We start from the raw sequence: 27,624 nt of genomic DNA, 5'->3' as shown, positions 1-27,624 counted from the left end.
ATGAGAAGAACCAGGAGAATATTGTACACAGTAATAGCCACACTGTAGGATAACTGACTTTGATAGACTTGGCTCTTCACAGCAATGCAAGAATCTAAGACAATTCTAAAAGACTCACAATGGAAAATGCTGTCCACACCCAGAGAAAGAACTATGGAGTCTCAATGCAGATCGAAGCATACTATTGGCTCTCGTTTTCCTTTGCTGTTTTGTTTTATTGCTTCACTCTCGTGGTTCCTTCCATTAGCTCTAATTCTTCTTTACATCATGGCTAATGGGGAAATATGCCTAATATGAATGTATAAGTAGAGCCTATATCAGATTTGATGCCATTGGGGGTAGGGCGTAGAGAGAGGAGGGAGAGGGAAAAAATTTAAAACTCAAAATCTTGTTGAAAACTAAAAATTAATTAATTAGTTATTAAGAAAGAAAGAAAGAAAGTCAGAAAGAAAACCTGAGTTTAAAGCCCCAGTCACTTACTCTTGTGTGACCTCGGTCAAACCAGTTATCCTTTGTGGGCCTCAATGCCATCATCTATAAAATGGGGATACTAGCCCGTATCTCCCAGGGCTATTATGAAGATAAAAATGAGATATTTGCAAAGCACTTCGCAGAGCTTAAGAAAACAAACAAACAAACAAACAAACAAAAAACCCTTTAAAAAGTAACAGGCACTATATAAATAAATGCCAGTTATCATCAAGCCCCAGTACCTGGTCTGCAGCTACTTCATAACCATCAGGGTTCATGGAAGGCAGGATGTGAATCCTTGTGTTGTGAATCAGCCGGACAATGCGTTCATTCCTCTGGCGGTACTCTTCACACAGGAACTCGCAAAGTTGGATCAGCAGTTCTCTCCCCAGAACTTCATTCCCATGCATGTTTCCAACATACTTAAATTCTGGCTCCACTATAATTGTAACAAAACTATATTACTCTTAAAGCCAAGAAAGGAAGAAATGAGGTGGAGTTGACATGGGATCTACCTGGATAAACATTCAAGCTTATGAAAGTAGTTTGGTTTGTTTGTTTATTTTTCAACAGGTAGGTCACAGAAGAAGGAATTCTGTCTTTGGAGGCAGATTAGAGGTCAAAACCCCAGGACTGCCATTTACCTTCTGAGTGACTTTGGATAAGTCACTTCATCTGTCTGCGCCACAGTTTCCTCATCTGTAAAATGAAGATTTGGACCAAATGACCTTTAAGGTGACTTCCAGCTCAAAATGATACTATGATTCTATTTGTGTGAACAAATCATTTAACCTCTTGGGGCCTCAGTTTCCTCATTTGAAAAATGGGGGATTAAACAGTCTTTAAGTTCCCTTCTGGCCCCCCATCTCTAGCTTATATCTTTAAAGATTACCTGAGGCTCCAAGAGGGGAGGGTGAGTTTCTCACCTAGATTTTCTCTTTATAAATCTAGCATGCCACCCACTATGCTATATTGACTCTTGCTCTATTTGAAAAATTCAAATCAAATCAAATCATGGCATTTTATTCATTTGGAATCCTTTCTTTTCTGATTTTTTCACTTTGTGCCAATAATCAAAGACTTTTAACACTAAAATAGAGCTCTAAGAATAGAGAGAGGATCAATCCCCAATATGCACTCTAAAATTCCCAAGTTTCACTAAAACTATAGTTGTTGTTAACCATGTCATTAGAAGCTTAACTTTTCCCAATACTTCTGGCCATTTACTCTCCCCTTTCTATCAGGGCAGGCTTATTGCCAGTCACAGGATGTGAAGGAGGGGCTTTAGAATTTATGACATCTTTAAATTGAGACCATCTAATACACATGTTCTTAACCTCTAAGGAGGTCCCTAGATAGATTTGAGGGGGTTTTGTGAACTTTGGTGGGCAACTTGTCACTGAAATTTAGTACTTCCTTCAATTATGAATGTTGGCCACAAACCATTATTTTGAGAAGAAGCCCAGAAGCTTCCCCAGACTGCCAAAGGATTCCATCCCCACTCCCACCCCCCCCACCCCGATGTTAAAAACTTCTCTGCTGGTGCAAATCCTTAAACAAACGAGAAGGAAAACAGGTCCCTAGCAGTGAAGTGACATACCTAAAGTTGCATAGTGAGTTTCCATAGCAGAGCCAGGATTAGAACCTGGGTCTCTTCATTCTTCACTTATCCACCTATTATTTGACTCTACTTCCCTATTTGATGAAGCTTCACTTTAGCCAGGTTTAGTGCCCAAAGAAATAAACGTTGATGGCTTTCTCTACCTCAGCTTCATCACCTGCAAAGTGGGTATGATAACAGCACATAACTCCCAGGGTTGCTGTGAGGACCAAATGAGATTATTTGTGAAGTGCTTTGCAGACTTCAAATTGATATATAAATGCTACCTGTTACTGTTATTGTAATTAACTGAGCAGCCAGAAGAACCTACCTACTACTGCTTTTTTAAAGTAAAGTGAATCAAATCTAGTCCAAAAAGCATTTATTAAGCACCTACTGTGTGTAAGATATTGGTGGATACAAAGATAAAATAGTTAACTGCCACTTTCCTGAAGAAGCTCCCATTTTACAAAAAAAAAAGAAAGAAAAGGAAGGAAGGAAGAGAGAGACAGAGAAACAGAGAGAGAAACAGAGAGAGAAAGAAAGAAAGAAAGAAAGAAAGAAAGAAAGAAAGAAAGAAAGAAAGAAAGAAAGAAAGAAAGAAAGAAAGAAAGAAAGAAAGAAATTTTGCCAGAAATCAGAGTAACAAGCTTAAATACAACCAGGATGTCCTGCTGCTCTGAGCTCATCTGTGGACACACCTTGTAGCTTCTAGACACAGATTATATCTCCTCCATCCGCTGAACCCACGCTGTATCTGTGCCAAAAACCAACTGAGTTGACCAGAAATAGTCAGATAGGTAGAAACTGCTGTCAGCAAGTCAAGAACTAGAGATGGTGTCAGTGGCAACAGAATCTCCTTGTCTATTTCTTTCTCCTCTCTTCCCTCCATACCCATTAAAACTCTTCTCTGATCACTGGCTGGTGTGTTCATTCTCCAACAAAGAGCACCACTGAATTGTAAACATTACTGACTGCAAAGCTGTCTGCCTACACAGGGTAGCATAACAATCTTTAACTATAGAAATAACACTGAAGCCAGACCTAACCTAAGGCTGTTTTATTCATTGCTGGGTCCCTGTCATCACTACTTTTGCTCTAATGTCTGGATATGTTTTTTTCTTTTTGGAAAAAAAACAAAACAAAACCTGCTTTGAATGCTTAAATACCCCTGAACCTGTTCTTATTATGGTAGGGACAGTGATCTGTTTTTCTTGGTTTTGAGTAGGGAGTATCATTCACAGCAGAGAGGGAAAAGATCAATTTAAAAAAATTGTTTTTATTAAGCACAAAGACGTTCATTGATTTGTGCTAGGAGTTTTAAAAATTAGGGAAATACACATAGTTTTTGCTTTACTGGAGACTACAATCTCAAATAGATAGTAATATGAAGAAATAAAAAAAAGCATGTTGTTCAGTCATGTCAGGACCCTGTTTGGGGTTTTCTTAGCAAAGATACTGGAGTGGTTTGCTATTTCCTTCTCATTTTTTACAGATGAGGAAACTGAAGCAAATAGAAGTAAGTGACTAGCCCAAGGTCATACAGCTACTAGGTGCCAGAGGAAGGATTTGAACTCAGGTTTTCCTGACTCCAGGCCCAGCACTCTACCCACTACACCACCTACCTGCCCATAAAAGAGCATACAAATCCCAGTTGGGTAAACAGCAGCATCAAATAAGCGTAGATCTCCCTGTAACTGTAATTTGATTACTCCAGGTTTTCTAGTGCAGTGGGTCAAACTCAATTAGAAATAGAAGAGGCTAAAGCAGGGGTGGGGAACCTTTGGTCTTGAGGCCACGTGTGACCTCGAGACTACTAAACCACACACAAGACTCCCTACTGGCCATATATTGATTCAGAAAATCGCATATTAATATGATTTACTTTCTAGTATATCTTTATTTATTTTGTTATATATTTCCCACTTACATTTTAATCTGGTTTGGGCCAATACTCAAGAGTATTGCAGGTCACATGTTTGATACTCCTGCTGCTACACGGGTCCACCTTGAAAGAATTTGACCACTCACATCACCCACGCTGTGGCTCTAGTTTCTTCCCTTATGGTTGAAGAGTTTGGTAAAATACCCCATTCCCCATCTTTATCTTTAAAGCCTTTACTCCCTTGCCCTCTTGCTATTCATCCCTATTCAACACCCACCATCTACCTTCTTTGTTCCTACATCTGGGACGCTAAAAGCTGAGCAGAAGAAAGTGGCAGCTGCTTGGACTGAGCCTATCATAAAATTACTGCTACTTAACTTCTATAGGATCCTCAGTACTTTTCATTAAATCCTTTCATTTTTCCCTGACCATTTCTATAGCCCTCCCCAAATGGGATGTAGCAAACATTGTCTTTTCAAGAGCGCCAGAAAATTAGTTCCGTTCCCATCTCTACTCCCATCAAAAGAAAATGAAGGCTCTTCATCTCAAAATCTTCCTAAATTTTCACCAGCCAGTCCTTTCCTCATTTGTTTCAGTCCCAAACAAGAGGGAGGGCATCATCCTTGCTGAGGACCACCCCCTCCTTGTGTTCTTGCTTTCCTCCTCCCTATCCTGCTCCAGGAACGTGCTTCATCCATCATTTGCTCTATCTTCTTTGACCTTTATCAATCCTTTGCCTACAAACATGCTTAAACTTTTCCAACCTTCATTTTTATTCTATCAGTCCCTCAGACTAATCTCTTTTTTCTTTTCCATACTCAGTTACTCTTAAGATCACTTTCTACAGTGGCTGTCTCTCCCTCCTCACAATCCAATCACATTTTAGTCTCCTGTTGCTTGGCTTTTAATAACCCCACCAGAAATCATTCTCTTCCCCAAGTTACCAAGGCTATCTTATCTTTTTGACCTTCCTGAAACATTTGACACTGTTAACCACTGCCTCCTCATAGTTAATCTCTCTGCCTTTGGTTTCTATGATACTTCTCTCCTGTTTTTTCTTCTGCCCCATCTGAAGAGATCCCTTCTCAGTCTTTTTTGCTCGGTCAACATCTACCACTTGTCTCCTAACTATAGATATCCTTCAAAACTTGGTCCTGGCCCTCCATTTTCCCTATGCTCTCTCCCACAAATTTCAGCCATTTTACAGATGAAAAAACTGAGGCAAAGAGTAATTAAATGATTCATCCAGGTAATGGAGTTATGGGACCTGGACCCCTAAAGGAAAAGACTGTCTCTGCAAGCAAGCCAGTCCCTGAATTTTCCCATACATTTCAGCACTCCAGATCACTGGCCTCCCCCAAGGCAACTAGCCCACCCCAGCCCACCTAGATCACCTAATTAACTTACTTAATGTTCCTTTCATTATAGCTCTTGTCCCACTCCAGACTATTAACCACTCCTTAATCCCATCAAAATCTTTTCACTGACTCTTTTCCCCTTTTTTTGTATAAAAGTATAATTGTCACCCCCATTAAGCTGCAGATTTACTAGGAATCTGCCCACCATACTGGTGTTACAATAAACCTCACTACTTTGACTGAAAGAAGGCTTGAGTTGGTTGAATTCTTTCCAGGCAGACCCCCTTGTACCCTTGCATTTCAAGGTTCCCAGTACCCCAAACCACAACACAGGGTCACACAACTACAAAGTATCTGAGGCAAGATTTGAATTCTAGCCTTCTTGGGTCAAACTCCAACACCCTTAGCAGTTTGGTGGAGCAAAGAATAAAATGCTGGGCCTGGATTCAGGCAGACTCTGGTTCAAATCCAGCCTCAGACTCTTACTAGTCACAGGCAAGTCACTCAACCCTTGTTGGCCTCTGTTTCCTCTAATAGTACTGTAGTGAGTAAAAATGATGCTGAGATGGTTTTCTTGGGGCAAGATATCATTTTAATAACAGCTGAGCATGATCAATTTATTGGTTAGACTTGTAGTAAACAAGAAATTGAGTCTCTCTCTCTCTCTCTCCTCCCCTCCCTCTCTCTGTCTCTGTCTGTCTGTCAGTCTGTCTCTCTCACCAAAGATGCCAAGTGAGGCCTGACAGGGTATTTTAAACCTGGGTGTATCTTTTTTCTGATTGGCCTGACAGTACTTCATTTAGACCTCCCCTGATAAAGGTAAGAAAATCCAGATCCAGATGATTACGCTTCTCTCTGGCAATTAAAGAATGTTACTTGCTTGATGGCCTTCAACTGCCTCTAGTAATCTTGACTATAAAGCAAAACCAGCCCAATCAGGATCTCTCCGGTAAGCCTTCCCCTTGGAGACCAAATCACTCCTAACTTTACAGCCCCTGGAAAGGGGCCTAGCCCAAGCCGGTTCTTTATTTAATTGTAAACAAAGCCAAGGTCCCACTTTAAACTGGTATACAAGCTGATGCTCCTGGGAGATAAGAGTAATCATATTCCTCACATTTGGACTGGAAGTGGTCTCCAGCTAGGTTAAGAGATGGGGTTTTGACAAAATTTGGGGAAAGGATGGATTACAGAGAAATACTAATTATCAAATAATACATAATATTAATATTAGGTATTTTCTTCATAATATTCATTTTCTTCAGTACCAGGGCTGTTCTGAAGACTAAAAGGGATATTTGTCAAGTGTTAGCACAGTGTCTGGCACATAGTAAGCACTATATAAATCCTAGGTCCTCCTCTTTCCTTCTTCTTTCTCCTTGTATTGGGTCACCAGAGAATCATAAAACCTCAGAGTTCAGAAGGACCTCAGATGCTGTCTAGTACAACACACACACCTAACCAAGAATCTCTTCAACATTATCTCCTATAAATGGTCATCCAGCAACTGTCACTTTAGCCAATTGTCTCAATGAAACTCCTCATCCATTCCCTTTTTTTTTTTGGTTAGGCAATGGGGTTAAGTGACTTGAATGGGGTTAAGTGACTTGACCAGGGTCACACAGTTGATAAATGTTATGTGTCTGAGGCTGGATTTCAACTCAGGTCCCCCCGAATCCAGGGCTTGTGCTCTATCCACTGTGCCACCCAGCTGCATTCCCCCCCCCCGCGCCTTTTTAAATTATTTTTATTTTTATTTTTATTTTAGGCAGTTGGGGTTAAGTGACTTGCCCAGGGTCACACAACTAGTAAGTCCCCCTTTTTTTTAAAGAGCCAGTTCAGCCTTTGTGTTTTATGTTAACATGTCTGTGGCTTGGCTATTTTTTTAGGAAGTCAAGAGAAACTTTGGACTCTGCTTACTGGAACCTCTCATACCAAATTTCAACAAGTTTTGACCATCTATCTTTCTGATATCTCATTACTCTATTTTCTGTCCAGTTTACAGAATGTATTCTAGAGCCAAATGCTTAATGACAAGTTATAAAGTTAGCTTCAAATGATTTACATCCACATGTGGCCTGCCAAGACCAAGAATCAAGAATTTCTTCAAATGATTTTGGTCTCTCTGTAAAGACCATTTGCCTAAAGATATGGAAGGAAGAGGGGAGGGAGGGAAAGAGGAAGGAAGGATGGAAGGAATGGAGGGAGGGAGGGAGGAAGGGAAGAAAGGAGGGAAGGAAGGATGTGGATATGACTTTAAATGATATAAATCAAAGAGGGAAATGTAATATACTAATAACTTTTATAAAATGTAATCCTTATTTTTCCTTAAAACAAATTCTACAGAGTGGTACCTCAAAATTTACTAAGATATTTCAGAAGGGAGTGAGTTCCTGGAATTACCTCAAAGTCTCATTAAAATGATTAATCTTCAAACTCAATCTGCTAAGTTGTTTTTAGTAGTTTCACAAACTTTGATTATCTGACTTTATTTCTGTAATTCCAACATAGCCAAAGCTGAAATGACAAGGGGACAAAAGTGTCTTGCAGTTTTTTTCTTTTTCTTTTTTCATGTAACCTAATCTCCTTTGGAAAGCCTAAAGTGAGAGTTAGTCCTACTTACTGGGACAGTTGCTTCAAATGTGAATGTTCATTAATCTTTCTAAAGTACTCTAAACTTTTTGGCTACAGTCCTTAGAAGTTTTTCTGACTGCATTTTAAATCTTTCAAGATAACAGAATCTGCAAAAAATACAAATATGACACAGACATTTGACATTTCACAAAGACAGAAACACAGACAAAATTACAAGACAGAAGGAAACAGAACAAAGTGAGCAGTTACAGTCTGTAGCCGAGCACACAATTGCAGAGACATATAGTTTAAGAAACAACAGAAGCTTGAAGAGGGACCAACTAATAGCGGTGTGCAGTTTAAGAAAGGATATCCTTACCAGAGTGATCCAGGAGAAACTGTGTCACCAGAGAGCCCCAGAGTTTTCCTCACAAAGGATGACAAGCTTGACCAAGGCTCCAGCTCAGGCATTGGAGCAGGAAGAAAGGTGGAGGTCTCACAAGAGGGGAGAAGGGGTGTTGGACTCTGGAGAAATTTCCAGTGGTGCCTAGTTCTTTTCTACTGGTACAGGAGAATCTAATGGCCTGGTTCTGGGTCTAGTCCCACTTCTGACACCAGTTAATGTCACATGAACCAAACCAGCCTCTAATCTGTGGATGGCCAGAGTCAAACAGGGCAGGCTAGAGACAGGAGACTCAGGAATCAAACAGAAGTTTAATTTCAAAGTGAGGGAAACAGCTTACAAGCAAGGAGGCAGATTAGATACATGTGCTGTATCCCCACCCCTAGTGGGGGGACCTGAGGCAGTGTGGGGAGATCTCAATACTTACACTAGTGGCTATGCAGTGAACTGTAGCCCTGACAATGAGGGGTAACAACAATAATTGGACAAATTTGATTCATAGAAAGCTTCATGACTCAAACATGGATACAGCAGGTGCTTGTCCAAGCTTGGAGCACACCTGGTGCTGGTCAAAGCAATAGAATTTTTGCTGTGCCAAGCTCAGCGAACAGCTTGCTTGCTGGGCCTTAGCTCTGGAAAACAGGGGTCTCCTAATATCTTGGCAAGGCTGATCTGGCTCACCTTGGTAAATGAAATTCTCATAAATGGAGGAATTTTCTTCACATCAATGCCTATATAAGTTTCTTAGTTCATTGCCTTGAATATCAGTGGCAAGAGTGCAAGGGGTGCTAGGGAAACAAGGTATAGGGAATGAGCAATGGCACAGAGACAGAAGAAAAAATAGGAGTTGGAACATGATAAATTTGACTAGAATATAGAAGATATGAGGAATAGTGTACAATAAGTTTGGGAAACTGCTTGGAACCAGTTTGTAGGTTTTGAATGCTTGGCTAAGGAGTTTTTTCTCTCTTCAGTGAGGATTGGAGAGCCTAGGAAAGTCACAGTAGAGTAATGTAATCAGAGCAAAGAATTAGAAAGATTACATAAGCATTGATGTGAAGGCCAGATTGGGAAGGAGAGAAAATGGAAAGTAGGAAGGAGGCCAACTAAGAGTTGCCTTCCTGATAGTATGAGTACAGAAGACAGTTTGCCAAGTTAACTACAGACTACATCTCTGGGCTAAAAAAATTGGAGTAAAAAAATGATATTTAAATAAAACTGTATATTAGAAAGGAGCAAAAATCTCAGTAAAGTCAAATATCTTCAGTCATATCTCAGTCTTGCTGACCCCATTTGGTGTTTTCTTGGCAAAGATACTGAAGTGGTTTGCCATTTCCTTCTCCAGTTCATTTGACAGATAAGGAAATTGAGGCAAACAGGGTTAAGTGACTTACCCAGGGTCACACAGCTAGTAAGTGTATGAGGCTGGATTTGAACTCAGGAAGAGTCCTCAACTACAGGCCAGGCACTCTATCCACTGAACCACCTAGCTTCCCTTCAAGTATTTAAGTTTCTTTAAAACTATCATTAGGATGTGGAAATGTGTTTAATATGATTGTATCATATCAGATTGCTTGCCATCTTGGGCAAGAGGGAGGGAGGGAGAAAAAAGTTTGGAACTCAAAATCTTGTAAAAGTGAATGTTCTTCTTCCATAATAAACAATAGCACTTTGCATTAGGGTAAGACATAGCCTATGTACTACATGAATACTTTTTGAGTGGTTAAAATGAGGCAAGTTGATTCTGTCCTTAAAACTGATCAACATCAAAAGTAATGTGAAATTGCAAGTTATTTTAGACGTACATTAGATAAGATTGTAGTTCAAACATTAAATAAAGTATTCCAATACATGAGGAAGGGAAAGTGAATGTTGAAAATTTTCTTTACATGTAATTGGAAAAAAATAAAATAATATTTGAGAAACTGTCATTAGGATCCTAAAGTATACTAATATGCACAATCCTGTTTTACACTCAAAAGCCCTCCATAACCTAGCCCCATCCCACCACCCCACTTCTAATTTCCTCACACCTTACTCCCCTATGCTTTCATATTCAATGCACTAACAGCTCTTCCTTGATATCCTTTGAACAAAATACTCTTTCCTCTGGACTCAGGGCATTTTCACTGGCTGTCTCTCATGCCTGGAATGCTCTCTCCTCTCATCTCCGCCTCCTGGCTAAATATCCCATCTCCTACAGGAAACTTTAACCAATCCCTCTTATTTCCAGAGCCTTCCCTCTCTTACTTATTTCCTATTTATCCTGTATATAGCTTATGTGTACATATTTGTTTGTCTCCCCTGAGTTTCTTGAGGGCAGGGACTATCTTTTGCTCCTTTTTTGTATCTACAGCACTTAGCACAGTGCCTGGTCCATAGCAGGTATGTAATAAAAGCTTATTGACTGATTGATTAAGGAAGCAAGCAACTACTCTTTTTTCTGGACAGGTGATTTCATTAGTTTAGGCAAATCCCAATGAGGAAACTTCCCCTCCTAATGTAGCTTGGAAACTGTTCTGCAACTTGAGATTTGCCTTAGAGAGACAGGGGATAAGCAGTGGAAATAGCACAAGATTTGAAGTCATATGTCCTTGGTTTATGTCACCACTATGCCACTTACTGTGGGACCTCAAATCTCTGAACCTCAGTCTTCTAATCTGTAAAATAGGAACAATTATTCCTGGGCTACTCACCTCACAAGGTCATTGTGAAGAAAACCTTTTGCAAACCATGAAGTGCTACATACCTGAAAGCAATTATTATTATTGAGTGGATAAAATTCCTACTTATTCAGTTGGAATACCTTGACAAGAAAGTAGTTAAGAGTTCCGTGGTATAACAACAAATGAATACTATTAGCTTCATTTTCTTAGTTCATTCATTCATCCAACAAACAAGGACTAAGTAGTCCACTGGGAATACAAAGACAAAACCGAAGCAGTCTCTGCCTTCTAGGAGCTTACATCTAATCAGGTTGATGACAGGTGTGTGGATAAATAAATATAGACAGGGAATACACCATGTGCCCAAGCTAGCCCTTTAGGCCTAGTGGAAATCAAATTTAAAAAAATGTTGTTTATACAAAGAATTGAAAAAAGTAAGGGAATAGACAGTCAGTCAGTCACCAAGCATTTATTAAATGCTTACTATGTGCTAGGTGCTGAGCTAAGTGTTATAGACTCAAAAAGAAGAAAAAAAAAGTCCCTGCCCTCAAGGAGCTCCCAATCTAATGAGGAGACAAGCAAAAAAACTCTACAAACTACTGGTATTGTTGAAAGTAATCTGACAGGGAAAGGCACTGGAGTGAGAAAGAGAACCAGGAAAGTCTTCAGACACAAAAAAGGGTCTGAGTTGAGTCTAGAAGGAAGCCAGAGGGGCCAGTATGTGGACAATGGGGGAAGTAGGGAAATTGACTAGATAATTGTTAGGAAATGTGGTCCCTAAATTGGAGAGTAGTATCAGCCTACTACCTCCCGACAGGTTGGAGAGACTTCCCTCTACCCCCTACCCTGACCTTTTCCCATTTCTCTCTTTGGAATTCTTCTCTGGTCGACTGATTATTAATCCTGTTGATCCTTAGAAAGATCGTTACATTTCTTTTTTTAACTTAAAGGGCTATAAAACCATGCACACCCTTTGACCTAGCAATACTACCACTAAGTCTGTATCCCAAGAAATTAAAAAAAAAAACAACAAAGAGGGAAAAGACCTATATGTATAAAAATATTTATAGCAGCTTTTTTCCAGGGATGAAAAATGAGAAGTTGAGGGGAAGCCCATCAATTGGGAAATGGATGAACAAGTTGTGGTATGTGATTATGATGGAATACTATTGTACGATAAGAAATGATGAGCAAGATGCTCTCAGAAAAACCTGGAAAAACTTGCATGGGCCTAAAGTGAAACGTACTATGTACAAAGTAGCAGCAATATGGTAAGACGATCAGCTGTGAATGACTTAGCTATTCTCAGCAGTACAATGATCCAACTCTAAAGGACTTATGATGAAGAATGCTATCTATTCTCAGAAAAAGAACTGATGGTGGCTGAATACAAATTAAAGTATACTTTTTTTTTTACTTTATTTTTCTTGAGGTTTTTTTTGTCTGTTTTCTTTTACAACATGACTATTATGGATATGTTTTGCATGACTACACATGTATAACCTTTATCTAATTGCCTTCTCAATGACATGGGATGGGGAGGGAAGAAGGGAGAGAATTTAGAACTCAAAAGTTTTAAAAACAAATGTTAAAAATTGTTTTCACATGTAACTAGGGAAAAATAAAATATTAAATAAAAGCTTAAAAATATTTCTTAAAAATTGATTTCCAAATTCTCTCCTTCCCTTACCTCCCACCTCCTTGAAAAGGCAAGCTATTCGATATAGATTATACATATGCAAGTCATACAAAACATATTTCCACATTAGCTATGTTTGAAAATCAAACATAGGATCCCCCCCCCCAAAAAAACCAAGAAAAATAAAGAAAGTAAAAATAGTATGCTTCAATTTGCACTCAGACTCCATCAGTTCTTTCTCTGGAGGCAGACAATATTTTTCATCCTAAGCCCTTTGGAATTGTCTTAGATCACTGTATTGCTGAGAATAGCTAATTCATTCACAATTCATCATACAATGTTGCTGTTACTGTGAACAATGTTCTCCTGGTTCTGCTCTCTTCACTTTGCATCAGTTATCAGTTCATATGTCTTCCCAGGTTTTTTCTGAAATCATGTGTCATTTCTTATAGCTCAAAAGTATTATATCACAATCATACACCACAATTTGTTCAGCCATTCCCCAATTGATGGGCATCCCCACAAATTCTAATTCTTTGTCCCCACAAAAACGGCTATACATATTTTTGTACAAATGGGTCTTTTTCTCTTTTCTTGCATAATTCCAAATTGTTATCCAGAATGGTTGGATCACTTCACAACTCCAACAGTGCATTAGTGTCCCAATTTTTCCATATTCCCTCCAACATTTGTCATTTTCCTTTTTCATCATATTAGCCAATTTGATAGGTTTGAGGTGGTACCTCAAGAGTTGTTTTAATTCGCATTTCTCTAATCAATAGTGATTTAGAGCATTTTTCATGTGAATATAGATAGCTTTCATCTGAAAACTACCTGTTTATATCCTGTAACCATTTATCAGTTGGGAAATGACTTGTATCCTTACAAATTTGACTCACTTTTCTACTTATTTGAGAAATGACCATTACATTTCTCTCTATACCTTTGTAACCTTGAGTAAGTCACTTGGCCTCTGTTGAATTAGTAAAATCATGAGGCAGACTATAATATCTAAGAGCTGCCTTCCAGCTCATCTCTTCTTGGCCCAACACACTAGAAATGATTAACAGAGGGAAGGCATAAGAATTAAGAGGGGTTGGGGAAGGCTTTTTGAAGGAAGTGGTGTTTTAGTTGGAACTTTAAGGAAGCCAGGGAAGTCAGTAGTCTGACCAAAGGAGGGAGTGAGTGTTCCAGGCATGGAGGATAGCCAAAGAAAATGCCTGCAGTATAGAGACAGAGGCCAGTATCACTAAACTGAAGGGTGTGTGTTAGAGATTAAGGTGTAAGAGAACTGTAAAGGTAGGAAGGGGCTAGATTATGAAGGGTTTTGAGTGCCAAACAGAGCATTTTGTATTTGCTCCTAGAGGCAATAGGGAGCCACTAGAATTTATTGAGTAGAGGGGTGACATGATTGGAACTTCACTTTAGGAAACTCACTTTGGTGGCTGAATGGAAGATGGACCAGAGTAGGGAGAGACTTGAGGCAAGCAGACTCAGCAAAAGGCTATTACAATATAATTCAGGCAAGAGGTGACTAAAATCCTGAACTAGTAGGGTAGCAGTATCAAGAGGAGAGAAGGGTGCATATTTAAGAGATGCTGCAAAGGTGAAAGTGAGAGGCCTTGGGAACAGATTGGGTTGAGGAGAGGGAGATGAGAGACAATAAGAAGTCTAAGATGTATCCTATGTTGGAAGCCTGAGGGGACTGGGAAGATAGTACAATAGTAGGGAAGGTAGGAAGAGCAGGAGCATTTGGGGAAAAGATAATGAGCTCCATTTGGTACATATTGAGTTTAAGATGTCTACTGGACATCCAGTTCAAGAAGTCTGAGAGGCAGTTGGAGATGTGAATTTCAAAAAGACAAAATGGCCCAGGAAAGAACCCTGAAAGATACCTGTTTTAGAGGGCATGATATGGAAGAACCAGCAAAGGAGACAGAGAAGGAGCAGTCAGATAGGTAAGAGGAAAACCAGGAGAGAGTGGTGTCCTGTAAACCTGAAGAAAAGAGAGTATCAAGGATGAGAGGGTGGGTGATTAACAGTAGCAAAGGCTGCAAAGAGGTCAAGGAGAAAGTGGATTGAAAAAGGACATTAGATTTGGCAGCTAAGAAATCATTAGTAATTTAGGAGAGAAATTTAAGTGGAATAATGAAGTCAGAAGCCAGATTAAAGGGGTTAAAAAGACAGTAAGAGTAGAGAAAGTAGAGTTACCCATCATAGATGGCATTCTCTCTCTCTCTTTTTTTTTTTTTTTGAGGCAATTGGGGTTTCAGTGACTTGCCCAGGGTAACACAACTAGTATATGTGGCCTTTTCAAGGAGTTTAGCTACAAAGGGAAGAAGAGCTATAGGACTATGGGATGCAAGGGTCAAGTGAAGGTTTTTTCAGGATGGAGGAGACATGAGCATGCTCGCGGGCAGAGAGATCGACAAAGGAGGCATAGCAGGATTGCCTAGCGTCAGTGAGAACCCAACCAATCAGAAGGGCTGTGTGATTTTCTCGACCTTAGTTCAGCAGCAAGTGTGTAGGAAATTAAAGCAATTGAGGCTTGGCTGGGAGTAATCAGAAAAGTGTATGAGGGAATTAGACAAGATGACCTCTAAGGTCTCATCCATCTCCAAATCTCCCAGTCGATCGGGTAATGGTGGACTGGTGGAAAGATTAAAGTAAAATAGGAAATAACACAATGGGGATTGGACTAGAGTGGTAGCAGTAGGAAGGAAGAGGGTAGGAGGGGCATTCTGGAGGAGTAATAAAGGTTGAATTCAAAATAATAGACGAAAGAATAAGGGATGTAGAAGCTAGATCCAATGTTTCAAGGCTAAAGGTTTGGAATAAAAGTGTTATTGTTAAACAAATTGGCTTTTTTTTCGTGTGGAGAAGGAAGGGGGAAGGAAGATGATGTGTCTGATTTTAGACACTGAGTTAGACACAGCAGAATGTCCAAGCAGAAAAGTGTTAAAAGGTGTGTATGTATAAAATCAACATAGATGCGAGAGTTGAATGAATGTGTGTAATGGATGGATGGTCAATGGAGACTCACGCTTAGTTGCCAGCCTACAGAAAAGAGTCTGGGGCAAATAATGAAATTGCTTTGCTCCCCAATTCAGAGAAAGCCCAAGTATTCTGACTGGTTTCAATCCACTTACCAAGAGAAGGAGAAGAGGAACCTTTTCGACCCGCTGTGGAACCATAGCATATTCAAAGGGAACTCAATCATCTGGGCATTTTTTCTTTCCTCCAGGGCAGTGTTTAGTAGAGGAATGCCATTAAGCCTCCAGGTGGAGAAAGGAACTTCAGGCTTTTACAATCCCCCCTTCCCCCTCCCCCATATTTCTGCCCCATAAGCGCAAGGAAATGGCTATGACTTTGTACGATTCAGAAGATTAGAAATAGCAAAGCACATGAAAGTCCAGGAGCTGGAGTCCATACCAGGATTTGACAGAGGCAGAGCATGGAGGGGGAGGGATGTTTGTTCTTCCGTTCTTAATCTATATTCTCCGTAATTATCCCTTTGTAAATGCTAATTGATGTTAATTGGTTAAAAGACACTGGGGCACCCACCACTGAGGAATGATGGTGGGTAGAAGAGACTTTGGGCTTAAACTGATTGTTCCTAGATTCTCTTTGAACCCAGAGAGGGAAGATATAAAGCCAAGCTAAGCTCTAAGCACCTGACCCATTGGAGCCAGGAGTTGAATTAAGTGCTTCAGAATCTTTATACAGATAAATAATATATAAACGATCTCATCAGAATTTCAGGACAACCCCAGGAGGTGTAGGCACTACAGGTATTTTATTCCTATTTTACACATGAGAAAACTGAGGCTTGGAAAGGTCAAAAAAAAAACCTATAGTCATAGGTTTAGAAATTCCAAAGATGGGGTTGGCTCACTGAATTAGAGAATTCAAAAATCAATGAATCTCAGAATTGGAAAGTATCTATTTCAGTGACCTTGCCTTGCACTTTATCCTCTATGCCCATGTCTTGAACTTTATGCCACTCTGCCAGTGAGGGCTGGAGAATGTGCCTCGGAAGGACACCTCCAGTAATTTTGGTTTGTTTTTTTTTTCTTTGAGGCAATCAGGGTTAAGTGACTTGCCCAAGATCACACAGCCTAGTGTCTGAAACCGCATTTGAACTCGGGTCCTCCTGATTCCTGTGCCAGTGCTCTATCCCCCTGCACCACCTAGATGCGCCTGAAATGGTGCTGTTTAAGATCCTGAAGTCAATATCTATAAAACCTAAGCACTCCTTTGCTAGATCTATAAAATCTTCACGCATCTGTGGTTGTATACTCCCCTTTTTTTCTCCCCTTCCCCCTACCTGCTATCTCTTCCTTTCTGCTTTCCTCCTTTTCCTCCCTTTTTAATTCAATCTCTCTTCCCCCAACCCCAACTTTGTTTATTTTCCACTCCTTGGCCCGGTTTCTAGTTCTCCCTCTCCATCTATCTATCTCCATCCCAGTATATGGATCATTTTTACATGTACTAGTTACCCCCACCTTCACCCCAGCCTTCCCACAGAGAAAAGGTCCCCTATTCCTGTTATGAACTATAACACATCTAAAATCAGGATACTGAAGCAATGATCTACCGCTTCCAGTTCAATGATTGTGTATGAGTTTGGAAGTCATTTTTAGTTATGGCCCAAACAAGGGGCTCGACTCGAAACAGGGAGCATTTGCCCAATCACCACTAGCCCCTGCTCCCATACCCTACCATACTGGTGCAGTGCTTGTGTGTGTCCCTTTAGACTTCTAGATCATTACTTGACCTCAGGGTAACTGAAGGCTGCTTGTCCATTGGTACAGAGAAAAGAACGTTAGTTTTCAAACTTACAGGGAAGGCATCAAAAAGTCAATTTTCTTCAGGAACCTCTAAGAGTTATCTCCCCCTATACTATCCCTTCTCCCCCCAAACCCAGTACTATCACTATTTCCCCTCAAGACATCTGAGTGCAGCTCAAATTTTTAAGCAAAGTCAGAGAAACTGGAGTAGAATAAGACTACCTAGGCCCTGAGGAAATAAAACTAGGACAGAGAGATGTCGATGAGCAAAAGCATGGAGGGAAAGGTCTAGATTATTAGCCTGGGTGGAGTACCTGAGTGAATTTCAGCTCTTAGTGATGTGTGGGAGAGAGGTATTATTTTGGTCAAGGCTCCTGCCCCGGAAACACACCAGCCAACTCCCCCAACCGGTACCATGCACAATAAATGTTCAGTACTCACAGAGCTCGTGCATTCCAGGGAAGTCACTGAATTCCAGGGCATAGAGATGTCTTCCTTTGACGCTGCGCCCGATGCTGTAAACTCTAGTGATGTGGGGGCACTCATTGTGTACCTTGTATAAGGTCCGCATGAGATCATCATAACGATGATGTTGAAATGTCACAGAAGCCACCCCACCAAACAGCACCAGGAGCCGAAAGAGGGCCGGGAGCACTTCGGACATATTCCTGGGCCCGTTTCTTCAAAGGCACCCCTTCTTCTCCAGCCCTGACTTCGCGTCCGAATCCAAGGACACCCAAGTGAGTGTTCTCCAGCTTCTCCAGGAGGAAGCCCCAGCCCTACTGAAGGCAGGAGGGGAGCTCAGGCCCGCCTTTTAGTCCCTCCCCCACTTCAGGTTTGGGATGACTGACAGCTGGGAGTAACCCGACAATATCTCCTCCCCCTCCAGAGCCCCGGGAAATGAATGTTTTAGAGACATTTTCCCTGACTTGGATGGTTTCGCTGATTCTGGTTCATTGATTAACTGCCGTGTAAACAGGCTTTTGGAGCTGCTCATAACCCTTCGACTCCTGGAAACTGGGGGTGGAGGGAGGGATGGAGGGGAAGGTTGCGGGAATTTGCCCTGTACTCTACCCTACAGCTTCAGTGAGTAGTATTAAAATAGCCCAGGAAAACGACTTTTTAAAAATTACTCTTTGGGGAAGCGTGGGATGTGAGGGGGTGAGCCAGGCTTGTAATTTCAGTGGTGTGGGGAACTCCCGGCATGGGAAATTCTTTTATGATCTAGATGAACAATTCATCAGGAAATTCCCAGGATCTTGAATTTAGGACTGGAAGGGAACTTAGACATCCTAGAATCATGTAATTTGAGAATTGGAAGGGATCTCAGTGGCCTTCTAGGCCGAACCACACACAAGGAATCCTTATTCTAACATACTCAACAAATGGTCATCTAACCTGGAGACCTCCTAGGTGGGGCAACCCATTCCACTTTTGGATGGCTTTAATTTTCACACTGCTCCTTGTTCTGCCCTCTAAGACCAAATAGAACCAATCCAATCCTTTCTGCATAGAACAGCCCTCCCAATTCTTTAGCACAGCTCTCATGGTCCCCCTGAGTCTTCTCTCCAGGATGAGCATGATTCCTTCCTTTAATTGACCATCAGCTGGTTCAACATGATCTTCAAGCAGCTAGTTCAATATCTTTAGTTTGAAGTTGAAGAAATAGAGCCTCAGAGAAGTTAAATGACTTGATCAAGGTCAGAGAAAAATTTCAACATCAGAGCCAGGATTTGAATCCAATTTTTCTGATTCCATGTCTTGTGTATGGTCACATAGCTTGGAGGAGAAAGGAGGGAAGGAAGCAAGAGAGGGAGGAAGGGAGAGAGAAATGATGGAAGGAAGAAAAAGAAGGAGGCAGGATGGAAAAGAGGGAGGGGGGAAGGAAAAGAGGGAGGAAGGAAGGGAGAGAATAAGGGGGGAAGGAAGAAAAGAAGGAAGGAAGGAAGAAGGAGGAAAGGAGAGAAGAAGGAAATAACCATTTATTAAGTTCCTATTATTTGCTAAATACCTTACAAATATTATCTCATTTGATTCACCCAACAACCCTTGGAGATGGGTACTATTATTATCCCCATTTTATAATTAAAGAAACTGAGGCAGTCAGAAATTAAATAATAAATCTACCTATATACTATAGCAAGTGAAATAACATGTCAAATGCCTTGCAAACCTCAAAGCACTATATAATGCTAGTTAATATTAGTAGTAGCAGTAGTAGTTGTAGTGAGTAGTCTACTGCTCTGAAAAATCACATGCAAATTACTGCTGGAGTAACCCAACATACACCACTAAATGCCTTTCTTCATAAGAAGGAAGCAGAGAGTGAATGGACGGATGGATGAATGAGTGAATGAGTGAACTAATAATTTAATATTAAGTGTCCATGTTTCAGGTACTATGCTAGGCACTAGGGACTCAAATATATAAGGGACCTTGCATTCTGATAGGACAATCCTATCCCGATAGCTTAACTGCTGAGTGGATTTCCTGGGGGTGGTGCTAGAGGAGGGAGATGGTCTCTGGAGGTCATTCTGGAGTCCAGGGGTCACTATGCCTAGTGGGAAGCAGCAACAAGGCATTTTCAAAGCAGAAACTGATGGAATGAGTATGGCTCTGGAATTATAGAACATGGGTTCAAATCCTGTACCATGTGTCCAACTTTGGCTGATCAGACAAGCTGGGAAGGCTCTACCACAGGTTGGGTAGAAATAGTCTATATGAACATTTGGAATGAAGGTGTCTCCAAATTTGTGCATCTCACATTTCTCCTGAGCCACTGATAGACTGTCCAGGTTTCATAGGCAAACAACAATGAGGTCAGCATAAGGGCTCTGTAGACCTTCAGTTTGGGAGGCAGACTAATACCTGTTCTCTCCCACACTTTCCCTTGAAGCCTCCTAAACCCTGAACTAGTTCTGGCAATGTGTGTCAACTTCATCCCTATGTGCACATCCCTGGAAAGTATACTGCCAAGGTAACTGAACTTATGCACAGCATTCAGTATTTCTCCATTTGCTGTAACCAATGGTTCCATGTATGGATGGTGTGCTGGCTGGTGGAGAACGTCTATTTCTTTGGTGTTGATGGTCAGGTCAAAACTAGCACAAGCAGCAGAGAATCAATCCGTACTTTGTTGCAACTCAGTCTCAGAGGCTGTACTGAGTACACAATCAAACAAAAAAAGTCAAGCACCAACTCTTCCTCCATTTTAGTCTTGGCTTGTAGCCTTTTCAAGTTAAATAATTTATCATCAGTGTGGTAGTTGACCTGGATACCATTTTCATCCTTGTTGAAGGTGTCTGACAACACTACTGAAAACATCATGCTAAATAGCATGGAAGCAAGCACACAGCCCTGGTTCGCTCCATAGATGACTGGGAGCCATGAGAGCATTGTCCATTATCCAGAACTCGGGCAGGCATGCTGTTGTAGAACTGGCATATAATACCGATGAACTTCTCCAGGCAACCAAATTTTGCCATGATTTTCCACAGAATTTTCCATTTAGATATGAGTCAAACGGGTGTCACAATGTCCACAATGAAGCTTCTATCACCATTTCACTCTCTCCCTCCTTCGTCTGACCACATGCAGTCCTCCTCCCTCATGACTTCTAGTTGGTTGATAGAGACGAATTCTCTGAAGTCCTAGTTCCCTACTTTCCTCTTCTAGTCACCATCCTCTATGACTCATCTGGTGGAGACATCAAAGGCCAACTTCACTGCCACCTTCAAAACTTATGTTCTTTTTACCAACTGTCAGGTGAGTCTGAACAATCACACAATACCTAGTTGAACTCCGCCATTGTCTTTCATGTTAGCTCATGAGCATGTATGAATAAAACATGTTTTGTCAAAATTCCTTCTGTAGAACAGGGAAAATGGCACTGGATTTGAAGGTTCCAAACATGTCTCTGATGGTCCCTCGAGCAGTCCACTTCTCTCAGTACCTCAGTTTCCTCATCTGTAAAACAAAAGGATTGAACTAGATGACTTCTAAGGTCCCTTTAAATCTATGATTTGCCAGAAAACCTCAGATTTAATTTTAGAGCTGGTTAAGAGACCATCTAGTCCAACCCTTTTCAGTTTTACTAATCTAGTAACTGAAGCTCAGAAAAAGAAAGTGATTTGCAAAGATCACACAGCAAACAATACAGAGTATATTATCTTTGTTTCTTGACTGCTCATTCAATCCCACATTTTAGCCCAGTATTCTTTGGTTAACATTCAGTCAATCAACAAGCATTTATTAAGCTCTTGTGTCTGGCCCTGGGGAGTCTAAAGAAAGGAAAACACTATTACTGCCCTCTAGGAGCTTACAACTTGTATATATTGTAAATAGACGCTAATCTCAGAAAGAAAGCATTTAGCTGTGTGTGTAGGGAAGGGAGGAACCAAAAGAGGGCTTCTGCCAAAGATTGGATTTAAGATTTTGTTAAAATTGTTTGTTCAGAAGGAATCAGAGTTAAGTGACTTGCCCAGGGTCACACAGCCAGTAAGCATCTGGGGTCACATTTGAACTCAAATCCTCCCAACTCCAGAGCCAGTGCCCTATCCACTGCACCACCCAGCTGCCCTAAGATTTTGTTAGAATTGTGAGTACACTCAGAGGATTCTGCCTGACACAGTCTTGCACATAGAACACATTTAATAAATGTTTGTTGAATCAAATTAAATTGCCTATTCTTGGGGGGGGGGATGCAGCCTGGGGCCTCCAGGTCACATGTAGCCTTCTAGGTCCTTGGGAGCAGCCTTTTGACTGAGTCCAAGTTTTACAGAAGAGATCCTTTAATTGAGGGGATTTGTTTTGTGAAGTTTGGATTCAGTCAAAAGGCCACACTTGAGGACCTAGAGAGCCATATGTGGCCTTGAGGTCCCAGGTTCCCCACCCCTAGCCCTATACTAAAAAGTAGCAACGGTCATCTACAGAGCCAGCTCTGGGGAGCAGCACTTGCTAAACTAGCCTGTTTTTCATTACTGTTCCCCAAAGTGGGTGTTTACAAAGAGAGAGGACAGACAATTCCCATTTTCCAGTCAGTGCTCTTGGCCTGATCCAGCTGTTGTGTGGACTGACTGACTCTTCCAGCTCCTGAGATGTGGTTTCTAATCCACTCCTTAGTTTCTTCTCTTCCGGCCAAGTAGAAGGTCAGTATTTCGGAGAGTGAGAATCTGTTTTTCACCACACCCTTAGAGAACCCGGCCTCTGGGAAGGTTTCCATTCTCCAGAGATCAGGATGAGAATTCCCACCCCAAGGCTCCATTCAAGGAAATAGTTCTGGGAGATTACCTCCATAGTTCTGGGAGGTTATCTCAACCTCCTTTCCATATGGGGATTAGTATAAGATTCTTAAACCTTGCACAGCCTCACACAAAGATAATGGAAATCCTCTCTTTTTCTATCCAAGACCCTCCAACTAAACTACATCCTGCATTAGGGAGAAGGTGGGGAGTTAAAAAGAGCTAAAAGAAAGAAAGGAAGAGTCTGCGCCTATTAGAGGTAGTGGTATGATGTTGGAACAGGCGCCAGATAAAATTTTACTAAGAGAAAAATGGACTAGGAGACTCACTATGTGGAAAAATTTGGTCTTTAACATCCCTCTCAACTTTCTGTCCTGATACCTGCCTTTAGAAATGCCCTTTGGGGGTAGCTAGGTGGCGCAGTAGATAGAGCACCAGCCCTGAAGTCAGGAAGACCTGAGTTCAAATCTGACCTCAGACCAAACACTTGACACTTACTAGCTGTGTGATCCTGGGCAAGTCACTTAATCGCATTGCCTAACCAAAAAAAAAAAAGAAAAAAAAAAGATGAGGCAAATGGGAGGTTTGTCTCAGTGATGTCATAAGTAATCTCAGTGGAAGATGGATAGGGAACTTTCTGAATTGTATAATTTGTCCAGATGTTCGAGGCTTAAATGGAATAACATATGTAAAGCACTTTGTATATCTTAATGGTTTTTGTTTGTTTACACCTAAGTGGCAGGTGGGTAGAGAGCTAGACTTGGAGACAGGAAAAAATGAGTTTCAGTTCTGCCTCAGATGCTTACTAGCTGTATGATCCTGCACAAATCCTTAAAGACAGTCAGCCTCAGTTTCATCCTCTGTAAAACGGAGCTAAAAATAGCACCTACCTCCAGGGTTGTAGTGAAGATTTGTTCAGGTTCAGTAGTTTTTCAGTCTTAACTAACTCTTTGTGCCCCATTGAAGATTTTCTTGGCAGAGATACTGTAGTGGTTTGCCATTTCCTTCTTCAGCTCATTTTAAAGATGAGGAAACAGAGACAAACAGGGTTAAGTGACTTGCCCAGGGACACACAGCTAGCAAGTCTCTGAGGCCTGATTTCAACTCAGGAAGCTGAGTCTTCCTGACTCCAGGCCTGGAGCTCTATCCACTGTGCAACCTAACTGCCCTTTGGAAAGTATAATATAAATGTGATGATGACGACGACGATGATGATGATGATGATGATGATGACAATGATATTTCTAGGTACCCCTCTGGCACTAACTCTTTCTCACTCCTCTCATTGGGAGGGCAAAAAGGAACAGATCAAAGAACCCAGGCAATTTTAAGTAAGTACACTCTAAGATTTCAATACTTATTCTTTTTAGCAAGCCCTCAGTGTCTACTCTAGACCAATACTTTGCTGGGAAAGAATCCCCTTTACAACCTGACCAGTGGGTTCTTAGCCTTTGGCTTGAAGGTCTCTACTGAAGGCGACCCTCTTCTACCCTCTTCAGAGACAGCCCTTCTGCTTTGTGAGAGCTCTAACTCTTTGGAACTCTTCCTGGAAGGAAGGTGACAAGTCTGGGGCTTGCCTCTAATTCTGCCCTCTGGAGCCACACAGAACAAATCAATCCCTTCTTCCCTGGCAAAGTCTTTCTGATATTGGAAGACAGCTAGCATATCCCTTTTTCAACTTTATCGTTTTCTAAGCTAAACATCCCCAGTTCCCTTCAACAGATCCCTTCCACTGTGTGATCTCAAAAGCATTCACTGGCTGCCCCCTCTAGACACATTCCTGCTTATCCAGGCCTTTCCTCAGGAACGCAGGACCCAACACTGCTATAGTCATGGTTTGATGAATACAGTGGGACTGTCATCTTCTCAGTCTGGGACATCAAGCCTAATGAAGCCTAAAATGGAACTGGTCATTTTTTTTGGTAGCTACAGTATATTCTTGATTCCTATGGAGCCAACACTGCACTTAAACCTCCTAGACCTTTTTCAGACAAACTGCTGTGCAGGCATGCCCTCTGCATTTTATCCTTGGGGATCTGGATTCTTTTAAACTCAGTTGTAAGATTTTACATTTATTTCTAATACATTGCATCTTGTTAGATACAATCCAATGTTCTAGCATACCAAGATTGTTTTGATTACTAATTCTGTCATCCAATGTGTTCACTAGGTATCCCTCCCCATTTTCTGTCTTGTGCAAACCTTCTAAGTATGTTCTCTTGGATTTTATCCAGGTTATTGACAAAAAAAATTTGAATGACACGTGGTCAAGCAGAGCTCCCTCGGGGACTGCATTAGGTGCCTTTTTCCAAAGTGAGGTGAAACAATTAACATCTATGCTTTGGTTCCAGGCATTCAATAAGTTTTGAATACACCTAAATATGCTATTGTGTAGCATACATCTCTCCATCTTGTTCACAAGATTCCTTCTAAAGTAATGTGGTGCTTTGTTGGGAGTGAATTCATATATATGCATGTATATGTATATAATTGTGCTAACAGTGAGCCTACTTTACCTGGAGACCAAGGTGGTACAGGAGAAAGGATATACCCCTGGTGTACTGGGGGTAAAGTTTGTACTTTATTCTTGCTATATCTTTGAAATTAATTCCCTTTCTAAAAATTAGTTTATCTTAAGTGATTAAATGTAACTGGGGCTAGTCACCAGCACAAAACAGGGAGTCAAAAAGCATTAAGTGTCTACTATGTGCCAGGGAATGTGCTGTTGCACTGCTAATAGTAATGGGTGGAGAGGGAAACCACTATATCAGGGCTTGAGACAAAGTCAATAGAGAAGAGACACCTTGCAAGTCACTCAGGGTACCCTAGAACACTGACAGGCAGATGTAGCAGCCTGATTCTGAAATGGTGGGCTACAAAAGGTAGATAGATAGATAGATAGAAAGACAGATAGATAGATAGATAGATGGATGGATGGATGGACAGATAGATAGATGGACAGATAGACAGAAAGATGGATAGATAGACAGACTGTATGTGTATATATGCTATATACATATATATACACACATACACATATACACATATAGTTACAGTCTTGTGGAAATATGAGGCTTTTGAGACAATTCTAAGATGTGATTCCTTTATTTCTCTGTAAAGTGCACTGTAACAAAATTTAGAAACAATTACCAGGTCATGAAGGACAATTTGCAAACTTTCCAGAACTCCTTAAGATTAGGAATGAACTCTTAAACTGAGCATATGATTTCCCTTCGACTCTTTGCTGCTGCCAAGGCAGAGTGGCTAAGTACTAGACTCTGCTGACTCCATTGTTCCTTGGTCATGTATGTCTCTCTTGCAGGAGCTGTCCAAACACTGTTCTTAATTGAAGAGGGCAGAAGTGTCTCCCCAACATGAAACACCAAGATTATCATTTAAAATAGAAATTGACTGTGCTGTCAATTTGTGGGAACGAAGCAATGAAGTTGTGGCCACAGGGCATCATTTATCTAGGAAGAAGAGATAATTTGTAAACTGGAGGGACATTGAGAATTGCAGCCATGAGTGGGGTGATGTCAAGTTCCTTTGGATCAACCAAGGGCTTCAAGGTGAAGTTCTGCAGAATAGTGGCCAGGAACAGAAACACCTCCATCCGAGCCAGGCCCTCTCCAAGACAGATGCGTTTTCGTAAAAGGAACCAAAGAGTCTGCTTCATGACAGCCGCTTAATTAAACTGTACCATCAGGAAAGACTTAAACATGTTGATCAAGGAGAAGCTGACAGGAGAGATGTAGTGAGTTATCTTCTTAGGTTCTCACTGATGGTCAGTGGAGATGGCAATGAACCATCTCATACTAGAGAGGCCAAGCAGATCTGGTGGTCCCATTGTCAATTAAGCAGGGAAGGAAATAGATGCTCATCCAGGTGGCTGAGGTGCTCCTGAGACGGGTTTGAAATGTCATAATCAGAAAAGCAACATTCACAAGCAATAATTTCAAGATAATTGAAAACCTGGTGAATTTTGTTCTGAGAATAAGCAATAATTAGAAAGAAGCAGTTGAGGAAAAAGGAGCTAGATAGGAGTTAGCTGGGCAAATCCCTTTGTGATCTAGAGCACAGGTCATGTAGTGGGGCAGGGAGGTGGACTGGACCTGTGACTTCATGATTCCTTTCACAGATATAGGTAAGCAAATCCTCCATAACTGGGAGTCTTAAAGAATTTTCTAGAGACCTGAAAACATAAGTGACTTACTCCACAGACACAAACAGAAAGTGACTAAATTTCTGAGGCAGAACTTTGTCCCAGGGCTTTCTGACTCCAAGGTCAGACTTCCATTCACTATGCTTCACATTGCCTCTCTTCTGTGAGGATGGGTGTTGAGAATGGCTGGGTTATTGAAAAACTAAAACCTGACATTCATATAGGAATTAAAGTTCCAGAATTTTTGAGTGTTATCCTCACAATAACCTTATAAAGCAGCTACCAAAGGAATTACTATCCCTATTTTTTACTAGGAAACTAAAGCTCAGATAGAGTAAATGACTTGCACATGGCTATATGATTAATATATGTAGGATTAAATATATTATAATATAAATGAATTAAAAATAGAATTAAAGTCCCAGTTTCCCCTGATTCCAAATCCAGCATTCTTTTTTTTTTTTTTGGTGAGGCAATTGGGGTTAAGTGACTTGCCCAGGGTCACACAGCTAGTAAGTCTCAAGTGTCTGAGGCCTGATTTGAGCTCAGGTACTCCTGTCTCCAGGCCCAAATTCAGCATTCTTAACAATCAATCAGCAAGCATTAAGTTCCTGTACTTACCTTTAAACTGGTACAACTGTTAATCACTGAACAATACCTTCCAATTTTCTTAATGAATGGCATAAACTAATAATAATAATTATTACTATTAACATATTACATATTATATCATTATAAAAATTAATTTGTGTAATATTAATATATAAACATAATAATTATTATTATTATCATTCACTTTATGTAGTGCTCTAATGTTTCCCAAGCACTTTTCCCATAAC

The 27,624-nt window shown here is 40.8% G+C and overlaps 1 protein-coding gene across 2 annotated transcripts in view; it reads right to left on the bottom strand.

Annotated features, from left to right (window-relative positions):
• Positions 1 to 18,419, bottom strand: part of CPN1 (carboxypeptidase N subunit 1) — a 50,384-nt gene extending 31,965 nt beyond the window's left edge. For both annotated transcript variants that reach the window (XM_027860591.1, XM_027860600.1), the window contains exons 1-2: positions 17,825 to 18,419; positions 714 to 910 (exon numbers count right to left, since the gene is read on the bottom strand). In XM_027860591.1, the coding sequence (XP_027716392.1) occupies positions 714 to 910; positions 17,825 to 18,047 (420 nt within the window). In that variant the 5' untranslated portion in view covers positions 18,048 to 18,419. The remainder of the gene's footprint in view (positions 1 to 713; positions 911 to 17,824) is intronic.
• Positions 18,420 to 27,624: the final 9,205 nt, after the last annotated feature.

This window comes from Vombatus ursinus, unplaced genomic scaffold (genome assembly GCF_900497805.2).
Source record: "Vombatus ursinus unplaced genomic scaffold, bare-nosed wombat genome assembly UNPS02000749.1, whole genome shotgun sequence".
Taxonomy (NCBI): Eukaryota; Metazoa; Chordata; class Mammalia; order Diprotodontia; family Vombatidae; genus Vombatus; species Vombatus ursinus.
This window is presented reverse-complemented; position numbering and strand designations above follow the sequence as displayed.